The sequence below is a fragment of the Aulostomus chinensis genome, chromosome 19, assembly GCF_037954235.1.
Source record: "Aulostomus chinensis isolate RoL2024-O1b breed Wild chromosome 19, RoL_Achi_v1.0, whole genome shotgun sequence".
NCBI lineage: Eukaryota > Metazoa > Chordata > Actinopteri > Syngnathiformes > Aulostomidae > Aulostomus > Aulostomus chinensis.
This window is the reverse complement of record NC_141338.1, coordinates 4,231,150-4,245,358: the sequence shown is the minus strand read 5'-3', so window position 1 is coordinate 4,245,358 and position 14,209 is coordinate 4,231,150. Positions and strand designations below refer to the sequence as shown.

The window sequence follows — 14,209 nt, the reverse complement described above, 5'->3', positions numbered from 1 at the left end:
TTTTTATTTCTTATCTTATTTCTCGACTCAACTCAACCATTGGAGAACATGTCTGCTGTGCTTGTACACGTATTCCCTACATTATCCAGACTGGCAGACGCCAGTTTTATTCGTCTGTGTTCTGTTCACTAAGCCATCATTCATTCATTGACAATTCATTATTTACAATCTCGCGATGACATGAAACTAAGACGCTTTAAATTTTAAACATCTTTAATGTTGGGATGACGGTGTAAGGTAGAAGGCTGATTGTTACTGTAAAGTACACTGAGCTCCGTCCATGTTTTCACCCCGGCAAACGAAAACAGACTTTCAGCTTTGAATCCGCTATAAATAATGTATCAAATATCCAGAACAACCTACGCCCTGGTTCAGTTCAGGCTGTTTTAATGAATATTCCCTTCAAGCTTCAATTGCTAGTGTTTGTCAGAGAAAAAAAAAAGGAACGGGGAGATGAGATGGAGCAGTGAATGTGGGACATTAATTCAATTCTGCATCGGCCCTGCTAGAGAGACACGATTTAGTTTTACAAAAGGAACGTGACCATGACACACACACCCCCCCCCCCCCCCCCCAAGCTTAGTGATGTGAGGCTTTGAGAAATAAGGAGGGCCACTAACAAATTCCTCTCTGTCTGGCAACCCTTGATAACTTTTTCTCATCTTGAAAGTCATTCTTTTGATGATGTTTTGAAGACTGTGGCGATCATGCTGACATGAAGCTAACTAGACTCGTATCATTCTACTCTGCCGTGGGCCAGAGGCACGTCGTCTTCAGGTTGTCTGTCCATGCGATCGTCCTAAAACTGCTATAAATTTGGCACAGACGTCCACTGAACTGAAAAGCCTCTGGTGGTCACAGGTCACTGTCACCTCACATTAACAAAGTATCTCTGTAACGCCTTAAGATAATTTCTTCAAATCTGGCACAAACGTCCACTTGGACTTGAGGATTAAGTGAAAAGCTTTTAGGGGTCAAAGGTCGGGGCTACTGTCCCTTCATATGAAAGCGATATACGAGGAACACCAGGAGAGAATTTCTTCAAATACAGTACAAACCCTAAACTGGAATATCATCAAATTTGGCACAAATGTCCCGTGGGATGAAAGAATGAACTGGAAACTGCTCCTTTTGATGACAGGTCACCCTGGATCCTGGAATCTGTCACATCATGACGCCACTGATGTCACAAGCCAGCAGTTAAGGCAGAACGGGTCTGCCGCGAGCTTGCATGTCAGTTCATCAAAAATGGTAAAATTTTCAGTTCAAGCGCTTTAGCGCTACGGTCAATCGACCCGCACCGTCACAGCAGCAGTTCAGGGTCAGAACATTCATCCACTGTATTTGGACTTAAAGCCAGTTACTCCTACAGAAGATGAAGAGGGCGGCCAGAACAACCAGAAACTCCTCACCGGCTGTTTGTTCCGAGGAGAAGCTGGGATACGTTCCCATCATCCTCACACACGAACAGATTTCACTGGGCCAACATGCATACGTGATGGATATTTCTCTTCACAGACGAATCCCGTTTTCACCTCAGCAGTGCAGATGGTAGACAGCATGTATGGGGTGAATGTGGCCCACGGGGTGGCCCGGGTTTATGGTTCTGGGATGGTGTCGACCAGGTGGATACCAGGATGAGGTGCTGTCCGTCAACATGATGACCACAAATTCCAGCAGGACAATCTCCAGCCTTGTGTCACTAGGTTGTGCACACAGTTTCTGGAATCTGAAAAAATCCCAGATCTCCCGACGCCTCCCTAATCACCAGATATACTCGGTCCACAGTAAGTCTACGTGTTCCTGCAACTGGGAATACCTGCGAACAGCTCTCGTGGAGTAAATGAGACAACATTCTTCAAACACTGAGCTTGAACCTTTCCTGGCAAAATTCCGTTTTGTCACCTATTTTTTAATTTTTAATTCCATTCATCTGCATTATTTGATTGAACTACAAAACGCAAAATGTCAATCAATCTCAAGTGTCGCATTTCTACTTTTGATCAGCGTATCTACTCCGCTCTCTTTTTTCAATGAAGGGATGTGAATGAATTTGAGCATTAACAGACACTTGTGAAACACGCGTCCACACAGCGGTTGTCTTTAAAAGCTCTTTCTGTCCCAGCTTATTTAATTTTTGCCTTTCATGTCACGGCTTTTTAACACGATATTTTAAAGCACACGAAAGAAAACATCCACAAAAAGAGAGGATAATGTATACAATTATGTTGTCATTCCCGAAGGTGGCTCCCTGGTGTCACGGTGTCCCATTACTGAGAGCTTTGCATGTGTGACTGAGAGCACTCTGAGCCATTTCCCAGCAACAGCAATAAAATAAAATGATATACAAGCTCCACCATCAAAATTTGCTGTTGCTATGGTAACATTCAGTGGTTATGAGCAAGTGGTTCTTGGAAACATATTATTGGAATTATGTCTCATTTCACCTGGGCTGGCTAATGTAGTCACTTCAACAGGCCTTGTATTTAAGAAATGAGAGTGAAAACATGCGAGCACATTGACACTTGATTAGAATCGAATTTGCACTGAAGCATCGCAGGAGGCAACAACAACAGGGTTCATTGTCTCTTTGTTGATGTAAATAATAAATGCAAGAGGGGCTCTATTAATTTCATTCATCTGTGACGTCAGCTGTTAATCTTTCTATTGAAACACCCAGTGGGACATTTTGAGATTTTTCCATCTTTTTTTGGAACAGTGGACACCATATTTGGATGAGAGGGGACCAGCTAGGATTTCTTTTTTTGGGAATGATTTTAGTGGGAAGTTTGTAACCCCCCCCCCCCCCCAAAAAAAAAAATCTTCCAAAAGTTTGTATAAAATTATTTAAAAAAATAAAAACATTTCTAAAAATGTTGGATGTGGCCACAGATTATTGATCAGCAAAGATTACAGATTATAGTTATAGTCATCGAGTTTATGTGACAAAGACAGTACTAACTGATCCATCACTGATCAAATGACACCTGGATAATTCCAATGAGGCATTTAGTTACACGTGGCGTTTTTGGGAGCCATCGTCCATCCTCCACAGAGTCAGACAAGAAGCTCAATCTCCCCTCTGTGCTGCGTCAGGGAGCTGAGACCCACAGAGACCAGCTGACTGCTAATTAGCTTAGCACAATGAATGATGATAAGTGGGAGGTGTTGGCACACCTCTGTCAAAAGACATCAAATAAATGTATTCTTCAAAACGGTCTTTGCCTGTATGAATAGCACTTGAATCAGTTACATAACCAGAACTGCTCTCCTTGATTTGACATGACACTTCAATGTTTTTGGACAAGAAGAAGACGAGCGCCTGCTACAACTTTGTGAGAGAGGATGACTTTTAGACAAATCAGGATCCTGGACCTGATCCATTTGAGCCAGAATACAGAGAGGAAGAACTGCCACTTTTGGAAGCGTAGCACACCAGAGAGAGGCAAGCTAACACTTCCCATCCACTACCATTCATCGTGCTAAGCTAAGCTAGCGGTCTGCTTGTCTCTGTGGGACTCGGCCCCCTCAGACAGCACCGAAGGGAGACGAGGATCTGTCTTCTTGTCTGGCTCTGAGGAGAACAGCAAATAAGTGTATTTATCCAAAAAGTTGGTGTGCACACTCCTTTAAGTTTAAAAAACTTTAGTTCTTTTTTCATCCAATATTGAATATTATTCTTGCAGAGAAATAGTTTTGGGGAGTTTTCAGGGGTTTAAAAATACAAAGTTTAGTGTTTTTGCCCCAGGCAAGCTGCTGGATGATAGATTTGGCTGCAGTGAATGAAAGCATGCTATGGATTTCCTGTTCGTCTCGTGTGTGTTATAGGATTTCTTTTATAGTCCCAGTGAATTCCAATCCCAGCAGCTGCCAAGATCCTCCATGATACAGAAGGACAGTAACATTATGAGTTTGACATTATCTGGATAAGATGCAACAGGAGAGTTTACGTCTACCCTGTTTCTTTTGTTTCCCTTCCTATCGTGTGAGCTCTACCATTGTGTTTTTTTTCCTGCAGCATTTTGCAAATGTTGGGGGAAAAAGGATTAACAGAAACCAGATGTGTGTCAGCTCAAACAAGAAAAAAGTCCACTGTTTGTACTGCAATTGTTGCCGCTCAGTATTGCAAAGCTACTTTTCCTTGTTGTCTTGGCGCAAGAATGAAATATGATCCCAGTCAATATTTATGCATTAATCACCCTGCTGGAATTCTGAGGCTACACACAAAAAACATGTCCCGAACATGAATGTCCACCTCTCTGCATGGTTATTAAAAACTAAACACAACGTCCTTGTGAAATGCAATGCAAAATTAAAAGGAATAAAAATAGACTTTATAACTTTAACAGAGGAGGAAGGGTAAAAGGAAAAAAAACACGTCTGGCAACACTCGATATTAAAAACATGCAGAGGGAGACAAGCTCGGGGCCTTGCAGAATCAGGAGAAAGACCTCGAAGAGCAGCAGACAGGAGATGGGTATGGCATTTGTGTTTTCCCCCAGCTCATTGATTTGTATATGAAAACATAGCTCTTTTATTCTCCCCCCTTCTGGGCTCTGCTTCTGAGTGATCAGCTGATGAAGAGACTAGCAGCTCGCCGCTATGCTGGCTTGCTAATTCTCTCCCCCACAGCTGCAGTCGATCCTGATAGCCAGCCTGCAGATTGCAGTCAGGTAAATATCCTCCTCCATGTCTTTCTTCACAGGCGCAGGATTCAGCCAGGCTACATCGCATGGGAAGAGAGGAAGAGATGGATAAAATGTGTGTGTGAATGTGTGTGTGCGCGCGCACCAGGGAAAGAGAGCGAGTGTCTCTGTAGTGTTTTCGTGTCTGTCTGTGTGTGTGTGTGTGTGTGTGTGTGTGTGTGTGTGTGCGTGTGTGTGAGCGAGCAGGGGGGAGAGGGAGTGTAGGTGTGTGTTGTAACAGAAGAGCGGGAATCTTTGCCAGATTAGTCAGGGAAGAGGCAGGCTTGTTAGGAGATAGCATGGAGCATCCCATGCACACACTGGCACCCTTCCACGCACACATGCACAGTCAATCAGGCAGCTCTCAGCTGTGTTGTACATCTTGGAGGATTACCCTCTATCCCTCCAGTATTCCGCTGGAACGATTGCAGCCCCTTAGAGAGAGTAGCGGGGCTTTCAAAGCCTACATTTGAGCCGAGCGATGATGAGCAGGATTTCTTTTGTTGCCTCTCCAGTGTTATTGTCTCCTCTAACTCCAATATCTTCCATGGCTATGTGATAGGGAGGCAGTTGTCACACTCTCTCCTGTTTTTTAATGATTATTTTTGTATTCTGCATGGTGCCTCTTTAGCCAGCGTATACAAAATATATCAGCATGCATCTGCCCTTGAGAAATGCATGTTCCCAACTGCATGCTCTCTTTTGCTGGTGTATCTATTGTATGTGGCTCTCTGATTGATGCATCGATATACTGTTTGGATTGGACAACATGCCCTCTCTATTTCCCCCCTCTTCATCTCTCCAGTTAGGCTGGAGCTGCTCTTGCTGCATGCATGTTACTGGCCTCTAATTGCCTTTGTGTTTGCAGCAGTTACTTAAAATGGAGCGACGAAATGGTTTGAAAATAAGTCAGTATGCAGCAGACACCCTTTCCGTCTCGTTTGTGCGCATGAAGGCAATATTACCAGTACTAAAAGCCACGTTAGACACTGCCTACAAATTCACACTTTAAGGAAATTCTGCCTCCCCTCGATAACCATCTGACATCAAAGCCTCCGTATAAAATCCTGTCCTAAATTTGCAGAGACAGCACAGCAGTTGGGGTCGCTCCAGTCCATGCAAATTCTAATGTAATAAATAAATAAGCCAACTGTCATAATTCTGAAGCCTCAGCCACTACTGCTAATTAGCAGGAGATTGTGCTTTAATTTGAGGGTATTAGGCTGCATAGCATTCTGTCTATGAGGCAAGTTAGCGCCTTGAAACGTACAAGTTTGTGTACTGCATATATAGGAGGGGTTAAAATAAAAGCTTTTTTCGGGGGGGGAGAAATAAGACCATTCCTCTCAACTCCCACTTTTTATTGGCTGTCCTGGTATGAACTGAATATTTGTAACCGGGTTTGCATGACTTTTTCTTTTTCTTTTTCTTTTTTCCAAGTCAACCTTGGCTAATAGCTGATGATGTCATTAAGGGGACTCTCTGGAACAATCTGTCCTTGTAAAACTGCACTCCACATGTTGACAACAGACAGTTCACATGTGCTGTGAAAGCTCTAGCCTGTAAGCCTAACCACCGCTGTCAGAATTCAGCTTCCCAGGAATGTATTTTGACGAGCTTTCAGAGGTGAAAAAAAAACACGGGAAAAAGTTAGAACATTCTCTTTGAGCGTTTCCATTGGCTTTGTTTTTCTTAAAGAGTAAATGCGCAAAATGGGAGATGCGGCTGCAAATTTGACAAAGCAAATCTTTTACCCCACGTGACCGACCTGATTCTGCGGCGGATGTTACCAAGCTTGTCTTCATCTCGAGACGGCATGCGACAAGTTCAGTCCTAGCAGGAATTTCAGCACAATAACTTGTCCAACCAAAGAAAAGAAAGACCTTTTTCCAGTTTTTTGTTGCTAGACGGTCCTTCTTCTACTATTCTGTTTGTTAAAACCATGCGTAATGATGCATATACCGCCATCCGCTGGCGGCAGAACTTTGCCCCTTTGTATTCCCTCCAAACTTCCTCATTGAAAAAAACTCAATTCCTTTTTTTGTGATATTTGCACATTTCACCTAAAATTTGCTTGACAGCTACAGATTTTGTTTTTTTGATTCCGGGGCAATATGGAAGCTCACCAGCTGTTGCATGATGGTACTACCGTGGACGAGTCAGTCTGTGCAACCTAGAATTCCTAATGCAGCATTTTATATCAGAATGTTTCATCCATCTGACCATCCCTCCATAAAGTCTGTCAGAGTTTGTCAGATGTCCCTCTTCCCTGCAGCCTGAAGCAGGAGAGAACGGTTCCCTGGAGGAGATGGAAGAGGACATCGGTCTGAAGAAGCGTAAAGGCGATCATAATGAAGAGAAAGAGGTCCAAGCTAGGCAGGAAACTGCTGAAAAGGTCAAAAGGAAGCGAGGACGCCCACCTGCTGAGAAGCTCCCCCCTAATCCACCTGAGCTCACCAGACAATTGAACACATTAGTGGACATGGTTATCAACTACAAGGACGGGTGAGGGCACAACGACAGACACCTCAATGCATCTACATTAATTTATCGAGCACACCAGAGACACAACGCGTTCCTTCAGCGACACATTTGTACCGTACACGTGTATATTGTGTCTATCTTCTAGACACCCCATGGAACGAACTCGCATGTTTCTATGGAGATTCTGTCATTGTAAATACCAAAGGTGCAAGTTATTATGACAACAGAACGAGGTCAGAAAACAAAACCTACAAAAAAACCAATACGATGTGCAAGACATACACGTCTCACTAGCTGTCCACGTAGCTTCTCCGATTGATTACAGTGATAACTAATTGCAGGGACAATCATGAAACTCATGTTGCGTATTGCGCATGGCTGGGTTCAGGATTCAGTCAGAGGCTCACGAAAGCGTTGAGCACGAATGACTCCAAAAACATGGAACTATATTCGTCAACAATTGGCTTGAAGTCGCAGATAATAAATGTCATCAGGCCTAAAACAGAAGCAACGCAAATCTAGTAGGGGGGAAGTTGAAGTCGTGCATCCACGCTGTCGTTTGTTCATCGCGTGATGTCATCACGTTGGCGTTTTTCTAACAGTTGCCTTTAAGCTTCAAAATGTGGGGTTGAAAATTATCTGAACAAAACGTGCGTCTCAAAACCACCATATTTTGGGGAAAGAAAGCAGGATTTAAAGTGGCAAACAGCCAAAGACATGTCAACATCAGAGGTTAAAACTAACTTTTTTCACCACCGTCCCGGAAACTCCCGGAACCTTCGTGGATCGTCCCAAATTTTCCCAAAAATCTTCATTTGAGTTGTTACTTACTGATAATTTCATAAAAACACAACACATTATGTTGATGTGCAGCACGGTGGTGCAGTGGTCAGCACTGTCGCCTCACAGTAAGAAGGTTGTGGGTGGAGCCCCGGCTCCATCACGGGGTCTTTCTGTGTGAGTCTCCATGTTCTCCCTGTTCCTGCTGGGTTCTCTCTGGTACTCCAGCTTCCTCCACAGTCCAAAGACATCAAGAGGGACCAGGTTAATCCAGACTCTAAATTGACCGTAGGCGTGGCTGTGAGTGTGAATGGTTGTCTGTCTCTATGTGTTGGCCCTGTGATGGACCGGTGACCTGTCCAGGGTGAACCCTGCCTCTCACCTGAACGCTGCTGGAATAGGCTCCAGCCACCCTCCCCCCCCCCCCACGACCCCTTAACAGGATAAGCGGTAGAAAATGGATGAAGTGATGGATTATGTTGATAAAACAATATATTTATTTCCCTTCAAACATGAGGACTCACTTTCTGGTCCACTTCAGCTCTAATGGGATCTCAGTCCTATCTCTGTTCACACTTCTTCTCCCTTCTAGAGATCTCAGACCCTTTACTGCTTTGCATTGTTGGTAAAGTAGTTTTTAGTTGGAACAAAATGACTACAACATATAAAATAAACCAAGTGAATGCAATTAAATTACAACTAACTAACCCTAGCCCACACAAATAGGGAAAAGCAGACTCGATTTGAACAGCAAGCAGTGGCTGCAACATTGTTGCGAGCAGTCTCTGCGTCTCACTGAACAACCCAAACAAAAGCGTGCCAGCCAATTGAACGACGCTCAGTCCTTTTTTCCGTTTACCTTTTCACATAAGTCGTTTCCACCTACTGTGAACGTGTTCTGGTTCTCAGAAAGTGTTGAAAACATAAGCAGGAAAATGAAGTCAGCGCCCACAAAATTCTCTTCATCCCGAGAGAGAAAAATTGATCCTCCCGATGACAATTAATTACGTCCCCGGGACGATGGGACGTACTTATTTGACGTAGCTCGTTCATAATATAAACTTAGCTTTGTACTGTGGTACTTTGTACACTTCTGACTAATGAGCTGACCTAAAAAACAAAAAAATGAAAGTCATCCTTGTTGCACTTTTATGCTTTTTGTCAACATAAACCAATTGAGGCAACATACCTCAAGACACATACTCATAGTTCAGCTGTTGAGGTTTGTTTGTTTGTTTGTTGTTTAGGTTATAGGGTAGATTATAACTCGTCCATCTTTCATTTAGCTCAGCTTCTCTTGCTTCTCGGTGGAGCTGAATCAGCTTTATACATTCCTGTATCCTAAATAATAAGTTTGCGGGATAGCTTACCTTTGAAGTCGCAGCACGGATGGCACCTTTCTCTGTCATTCCGGTTCATCAGGTTGTGTAACAACGATCCAGACAGGAGATTACTAAAAAGGTAGTTGGAAACAAGAGCACAGATCTCCACCACAAGCCCACTCTACTCGTTCGTCTGATTATTGCTGATAATATTGTAATTTAACGATTATTATCATGGATCTGCCCTAAGAGGGATAAATGAACCACAAATTATAAGATAACAACTCACCTTCAAACTGCTGAAAATTTTGCCTGAGCGCACACTAAACACAGCCGTCAGCCTTCAGGGCCAACATAAATCATAAACCTCCTTTTAATGATAAAATATAATTTTGTGAACCTTCACATGCTTCCAGGTTGGGTCGACAGATCAGTAAAGGCTTCGTTCAGCTTCCCTCAAAGAAGGAGGTACCCGAGTACTACGAGCTGATCCGAAAACCCGTTGACTTCAGACGGATCAGGGTATGTCGGTATATATTATTTTTTTGTTATGCACCAAACATTAGGCCTTCCTGAAGTGTCCTTACCAATATGTGACTTTTTAGCCCTCTTTTTTTGTTGCCATTTAACTCCCTCTGACTACTTAATGAAGTTGTTTTGCGACGGTCCTGTCTTGACAGTATTGATTAACAAATAATTTATGCTCGCTATCCACTCTAAGGCACAAAACCATGAGAAATCGTGTAAAAACTTTACATTTTTCTGAAACCCAAGTTTCTGCAAGTGCAGCCTTATCTACACCCTAATACGCCTGAATATCCTGAACAGCTCTAGCCTACAGTCAATGAGTATTTTTTATATTCTTTCTCCATATGGAAGCAAAATGGCTCAAGATGTTGTTTGTTGTTTTGGTCTGGACCCTCTGCTTCACAGGAACGGGTGCGTAATCACAAGTACAGAAGTGTTGGGGATTTGGAAAAGGATATTCTCCTCCTGTGTCACAATGCTCAGACTTACAACCTGGAGGGCTCTCAGGTGAATTCTTAGACTTTTCAAGTCTTGATTGTACTCAGATATTGTGTATTCCTAAATTGCTGTTGTTGACATAAATGATTAAACTGTTCTAATTATCCCTGTGTGTTTGCATGTATTTACCACTGCAGATCTATGAGGATTCAATTGTCATTAAGTCTGTTTTTGAGAGTGCGAGACAGAGAATTGTCACAGACGAAGAACAGAAAGAGACGGTTGCAGCCAGTCACAGCAATAATGGTGGAGGAGCGGAGGACCAATTTGTACCATCAGCAGGTAACAAATATGGAAAATGCTGGCAAATATTTATCTGTTCACAATATCAGCTGACAAAGCTTTTTAAGGGGGGCAAACTCCTGTCTTGTGAATCACATCTCCGAATGAAATGGAATCGAAAAGCAGGAAATAATGTTTGGAATGATGTGATTGGAAGGGGGCACGGCTCAGAGGTAGAGCGGCCGTCTAGCAACCGAAGGTTCGCAGGTTCAATCCTCACTTCCCTTGGTGACCATGTCCAAGTATCCTTGAGCAAGATACTGAGCCCAAAATTGCTCCTGATGGTCCTGCAACCCGTCCAGGGTGAACCCCGTCTCTCGCCCAATGTCAGCTTGGATAGGCTCCACCCCCCCACGACCCTTGACAGATAAGCGGTATAGAAAATGGATGGATGGATGATTGACTGCTTAAAAGTGGTGTATCCAGAGCGTTCGAGGAGGCTCTGATGGCGCTGAGATGATAGCAGTGTCCATAAGGAGGAGAGCGACAAAATCGATTCTACATTCCAAGTAGCTGCTGAAGCCACCCTCTGTTAAATTCCTTGCCCGATAATCTGAAGCGGCCATACGTCCCACTTTCCTCTACATGAATACATTTGACTCAGCGGACCTGTAACCAACATTTTTTGGGGGAAGGACAATAGGATTTGAGCAGGCGAACAGCCAAAGACACACTAATGGTTTTGTAGGCAGGCTAACTGCTATTTTTGGCTCATACACATAAACTCGTAAAGGAATGAGCCCTAAAACCCAGAAATCAATGAGCTTTGTTGAATGTTCAGTTCCCCTGGTCTCAAAGTCGATGGGCTTTTTTAAAAAAATACCTTAATTAAGAATTAAGGTCCTTTTGTACATGCAAACATGCATACAACATTTCAACATTTTGTTTTACGGTATAAAATACATCAAGCACACTCTTGAGTTCTGCAGCGTTTGAGTCTTCAAACAAACAAGACTAAACTGGACTACAGATGCCATTGAAACAAAAACTGAATTAGTGAAAAGCCACTTGTGGTGGTGTTGAAGTATATTGCTGTGGTGTAGTTTGTTCACAGCATAACGTTAGCTTTGTTAGCTTTGCATTCACGCCTCAAAAATGATAGAGGTGATGTTCCTTTGCTTGTTATTTTGCCGAACAAAGTATGAAAAACACATCATTTCCACAAAGTTTGTGTTCAGCTTTTATCACAATTAAAAGTAAAAAGTACCACGAGCTTTTTGGTGGAGGACACATGGCGATGCTAACCTCTGGACTAGCTGGGAAAAAGATGTGTCGCTACTCATGCAGCTAAAAGTTGACGTCACGGTATTGTTGGTTGAAATTGGGTGGTTCATGTTGTGTCAGCACATTCCGTATTTTTAGACAGCAAGAAAAACCTGATTGGACTTTGATGTAAAAATACAAAAAAAAACCAAGTTTTTTTTGGAAGCATATTTTATTGAACAGGTGAATAATGTGACCAAGAAATGTGTTTTTCATTTCAGCTTTATTTGTTATTCTAATGAATAAATATACAAACATATTTAAAAGTGTAACAACATGGATGGATTCTCTATTTTCCAGTGCAATCATTACCAGTGCAACTAAAGAAAGGGAACAAGGAGGAGCGAAGCAGAAACACCATGGCCAAGAGGCTGCACAGTGATTTATACCGAGATGAGGATCTAGAGGAAAACACCACAAAAGATGAAGGTTGAACTGAATGCTTATCCTTTTTTTTGTATTCTTGTTCTTGTCTTTTCTCTCTGCCACAACCCAATACATTAGTTCCTTCATTTTCCGAGAAAAAAAGGTCTCTGAGAAACAAAATAGGGAGTTTCAAGAGTCACATATGCTTTTCTATGAAATGACTCATGCCACTCAAACATGTCTTGCTGCACATAGTGCTGTACTTTTAATTTAGCTGGTCTTTTACAACAGTTATCATTTATCTGCCTTAGTCCCTGTGATTTCTCTTGCAGATATTCTATTAAAAAAGACAGTTTCACTGACTGTTTTAATCAATATATTCTTTGTATGAAATGCCTTTCATGAGTCTTGGAGCATGATATGTCCTGTATATCTCTCCTGAAGCTGGCTCCCCCAGAGCCATCGATGACAATGTGTTCAGGGCGAGAGAATTAAAGCACACAGGAAGGACTTTTTCATGGAATACAGGAAATACTGACATTTGTTTAATATCTCTGAATGTGATTTTAGAGATGATGCATCTTTGATAAAACATTAAAAAAAATGGAAATATTTAGAGACTTACAAATACTTGTATTGATAGATCTCCTTAATAATAAGTTTGGTTCGAATCAATTAAGGGTACTCCAATTGAACATAAGCGCCCATTGTGCTACAGCATACTCTCATATTGTACAGTTTGTGTGAAAATATAAAGGGAGAATGGAAGACATCATTGTTTAGACAATCCCTGGAAACATGTATCACTTAAATACTTGGAAAATAAATTTTATCAAAAAGTCCAAGGGGTTTGTAGTTTTTAGTAGTATTAGTAGTTCTTTTTATTGTTGTACTTATAGTGGTCCTAAAGTCAGATATAGTATCAAACTACATGTGTTGGAGAGGCTTCAATTCAATTATAGCAACAAACATCAGAGGCTTGCTGTATGAGAAATGTGTTTTTGGCAATATATCAATAGATGGTGCTGTTACAGCATAATTTTTAGGAACACGTTGACTCAGTTGATTTCACTGTCTCTTTCCACATTTATGCTTTCATTAATAAGAATATGACATGTTTGGTGTTGAACCAGTGGACAAAGGTTAAGCTGACGCCAAACCTCAAACTATAAACAGACAGACATCTGAACATGAATGGAAACAGTTTCACTCAACAGACGAGCTTTTGGAAACCATCAGTTGTTTTTTGTTGTTGTTGTTTTTTTGTTTTGTTTCTGCTCGCATTATTTCATAGAATTGTTTGTTTACCCATGAGAGAGTTTTGCTTCTAAACAGTCAGTGTGTGAGCAAAGGAGGTGGAACATCATGGCGACAGAATCGCCGCGGCTACTTAAAGGACCTGTGTAAGATGTAGTGGCAACGCAAAGTTGACAAAATCGGAGCTGTAGCACCGACGTCAGCTAGTAACATCAATCGCCTCACGTCAATCACTACTTGCAACGCAAAATAGACAATAATAGACAGCGTAGCTGTAAAAGAAATGATTTAAACAATACTGTACTGTGATAAGCATTGTGTGGTAAATGTCAACCCGTTCATGTCCTTGAGGGTTTGTGGATTGCGCACAGAGAGAGAACACCAGTGTACATATACACCTCTGGTATACAGTACTGAAACATATGCAGCCCCAGAAAAATAATTTATTTGTTTTAAAATGGACCTACAGCTTTCCCATTTGTGTGCAAATTACTTACTATGCCCCCCTCTTCCTTTTATTCTTCAGCTGGTTGGCGTAAACCGTTAGCTTCATTCATTGTATTTATTTACATTTGCCCGCCATTTTTGACGTATACCCACCAGACGGTTCAATTGTTTGTTCTCAAAATGGTAGCAGGGAATCTCGCCAGGCCTTCAAAGAAAACAAAAACAACAAAAAACGAACCAACCAAACTTAAAAAGGGCTCATTCTACCTTTAAGGGTCTGCAAAGTACTTTTAGGAT

The 14,209-nt window shown here is 42.0% G+C and overlaps 1 protein-coding gene across 5 annotated transcripts; it reads left to right on the top strand.

Moving 5' to 3' along the window:
- Nucleotides 1–4,379: 4,379 nt before the first annotated feature.
- LOC147243717 (SWI/SNF-related matrix-associated actin-dependent regulator of chromatin subfamily A member 2) lies at nt 4,380–13,185 on the top strand. 5 transcript variants are annotated; one of them, XM_086188040.1, is made up of 7 exons: nt 4,382–4,477; nt 4,633–4,673; nt 6,961–7,190; nt 9,688–9,793; nt 10,205–10,306; nt 10,435–10,579; nt 12,143–13,128. In XM_086188040.1, the coding sequence occupies exons 1-7, from the start codon at nt 4,405–4,407 to the stop codon at nt 12,274–12,276; spliced, it is 831 nt and encodes a 276-aa protein (XP_086044166.1). In that variant the 5' UTR covers nt 4,382–4,404; the 3' UTR covers nt 12,277–13,128. The 5 variants fall into 5 exon arrangements, with proteins under 5 accessions (XP_086044168.1, XP_086044166.1, XP_086044170.1 ...); XM_086188042.1 differs by lacking the exon at nt 4,633–4,673 and having other exon boundaries at nt 4,380–4,477; XM_086188044.1 differs by lacking the exon at nt 4,382–4,477 and having other exon boundaries at nt 4,569–4,673; nt 12,143–13,185.
- Nucleotides 13,186–14,209: the final 1,024 nt, after the last annotated feature.

Excerpts from the sequence above, each read along its gene's own strand:
- LOC147243717 (XM_086188040.1), top strand. The coding sequence starts at position 4,405 with ATGCAGAGGGAGACAAGCTCGGGGCCTTGCAGAATCAGGAGAAAGACC. Across the intron at positions 4,674-6,960 it reads AGCCTGCAGATTGCAGTCAG|CCTGAAGCAGGAGAGAACGG; the intron begins GTAAATATCCTC and ends TCTTCCCTGCAG. Across the intron at positions 9,794-10,204 it reads TTGACTTCAGACGGATCAGG|GAACGGGTGCGTAATCACAA; the intron begins GTATGTCGGTAT and ends TCTGCTTCACAG.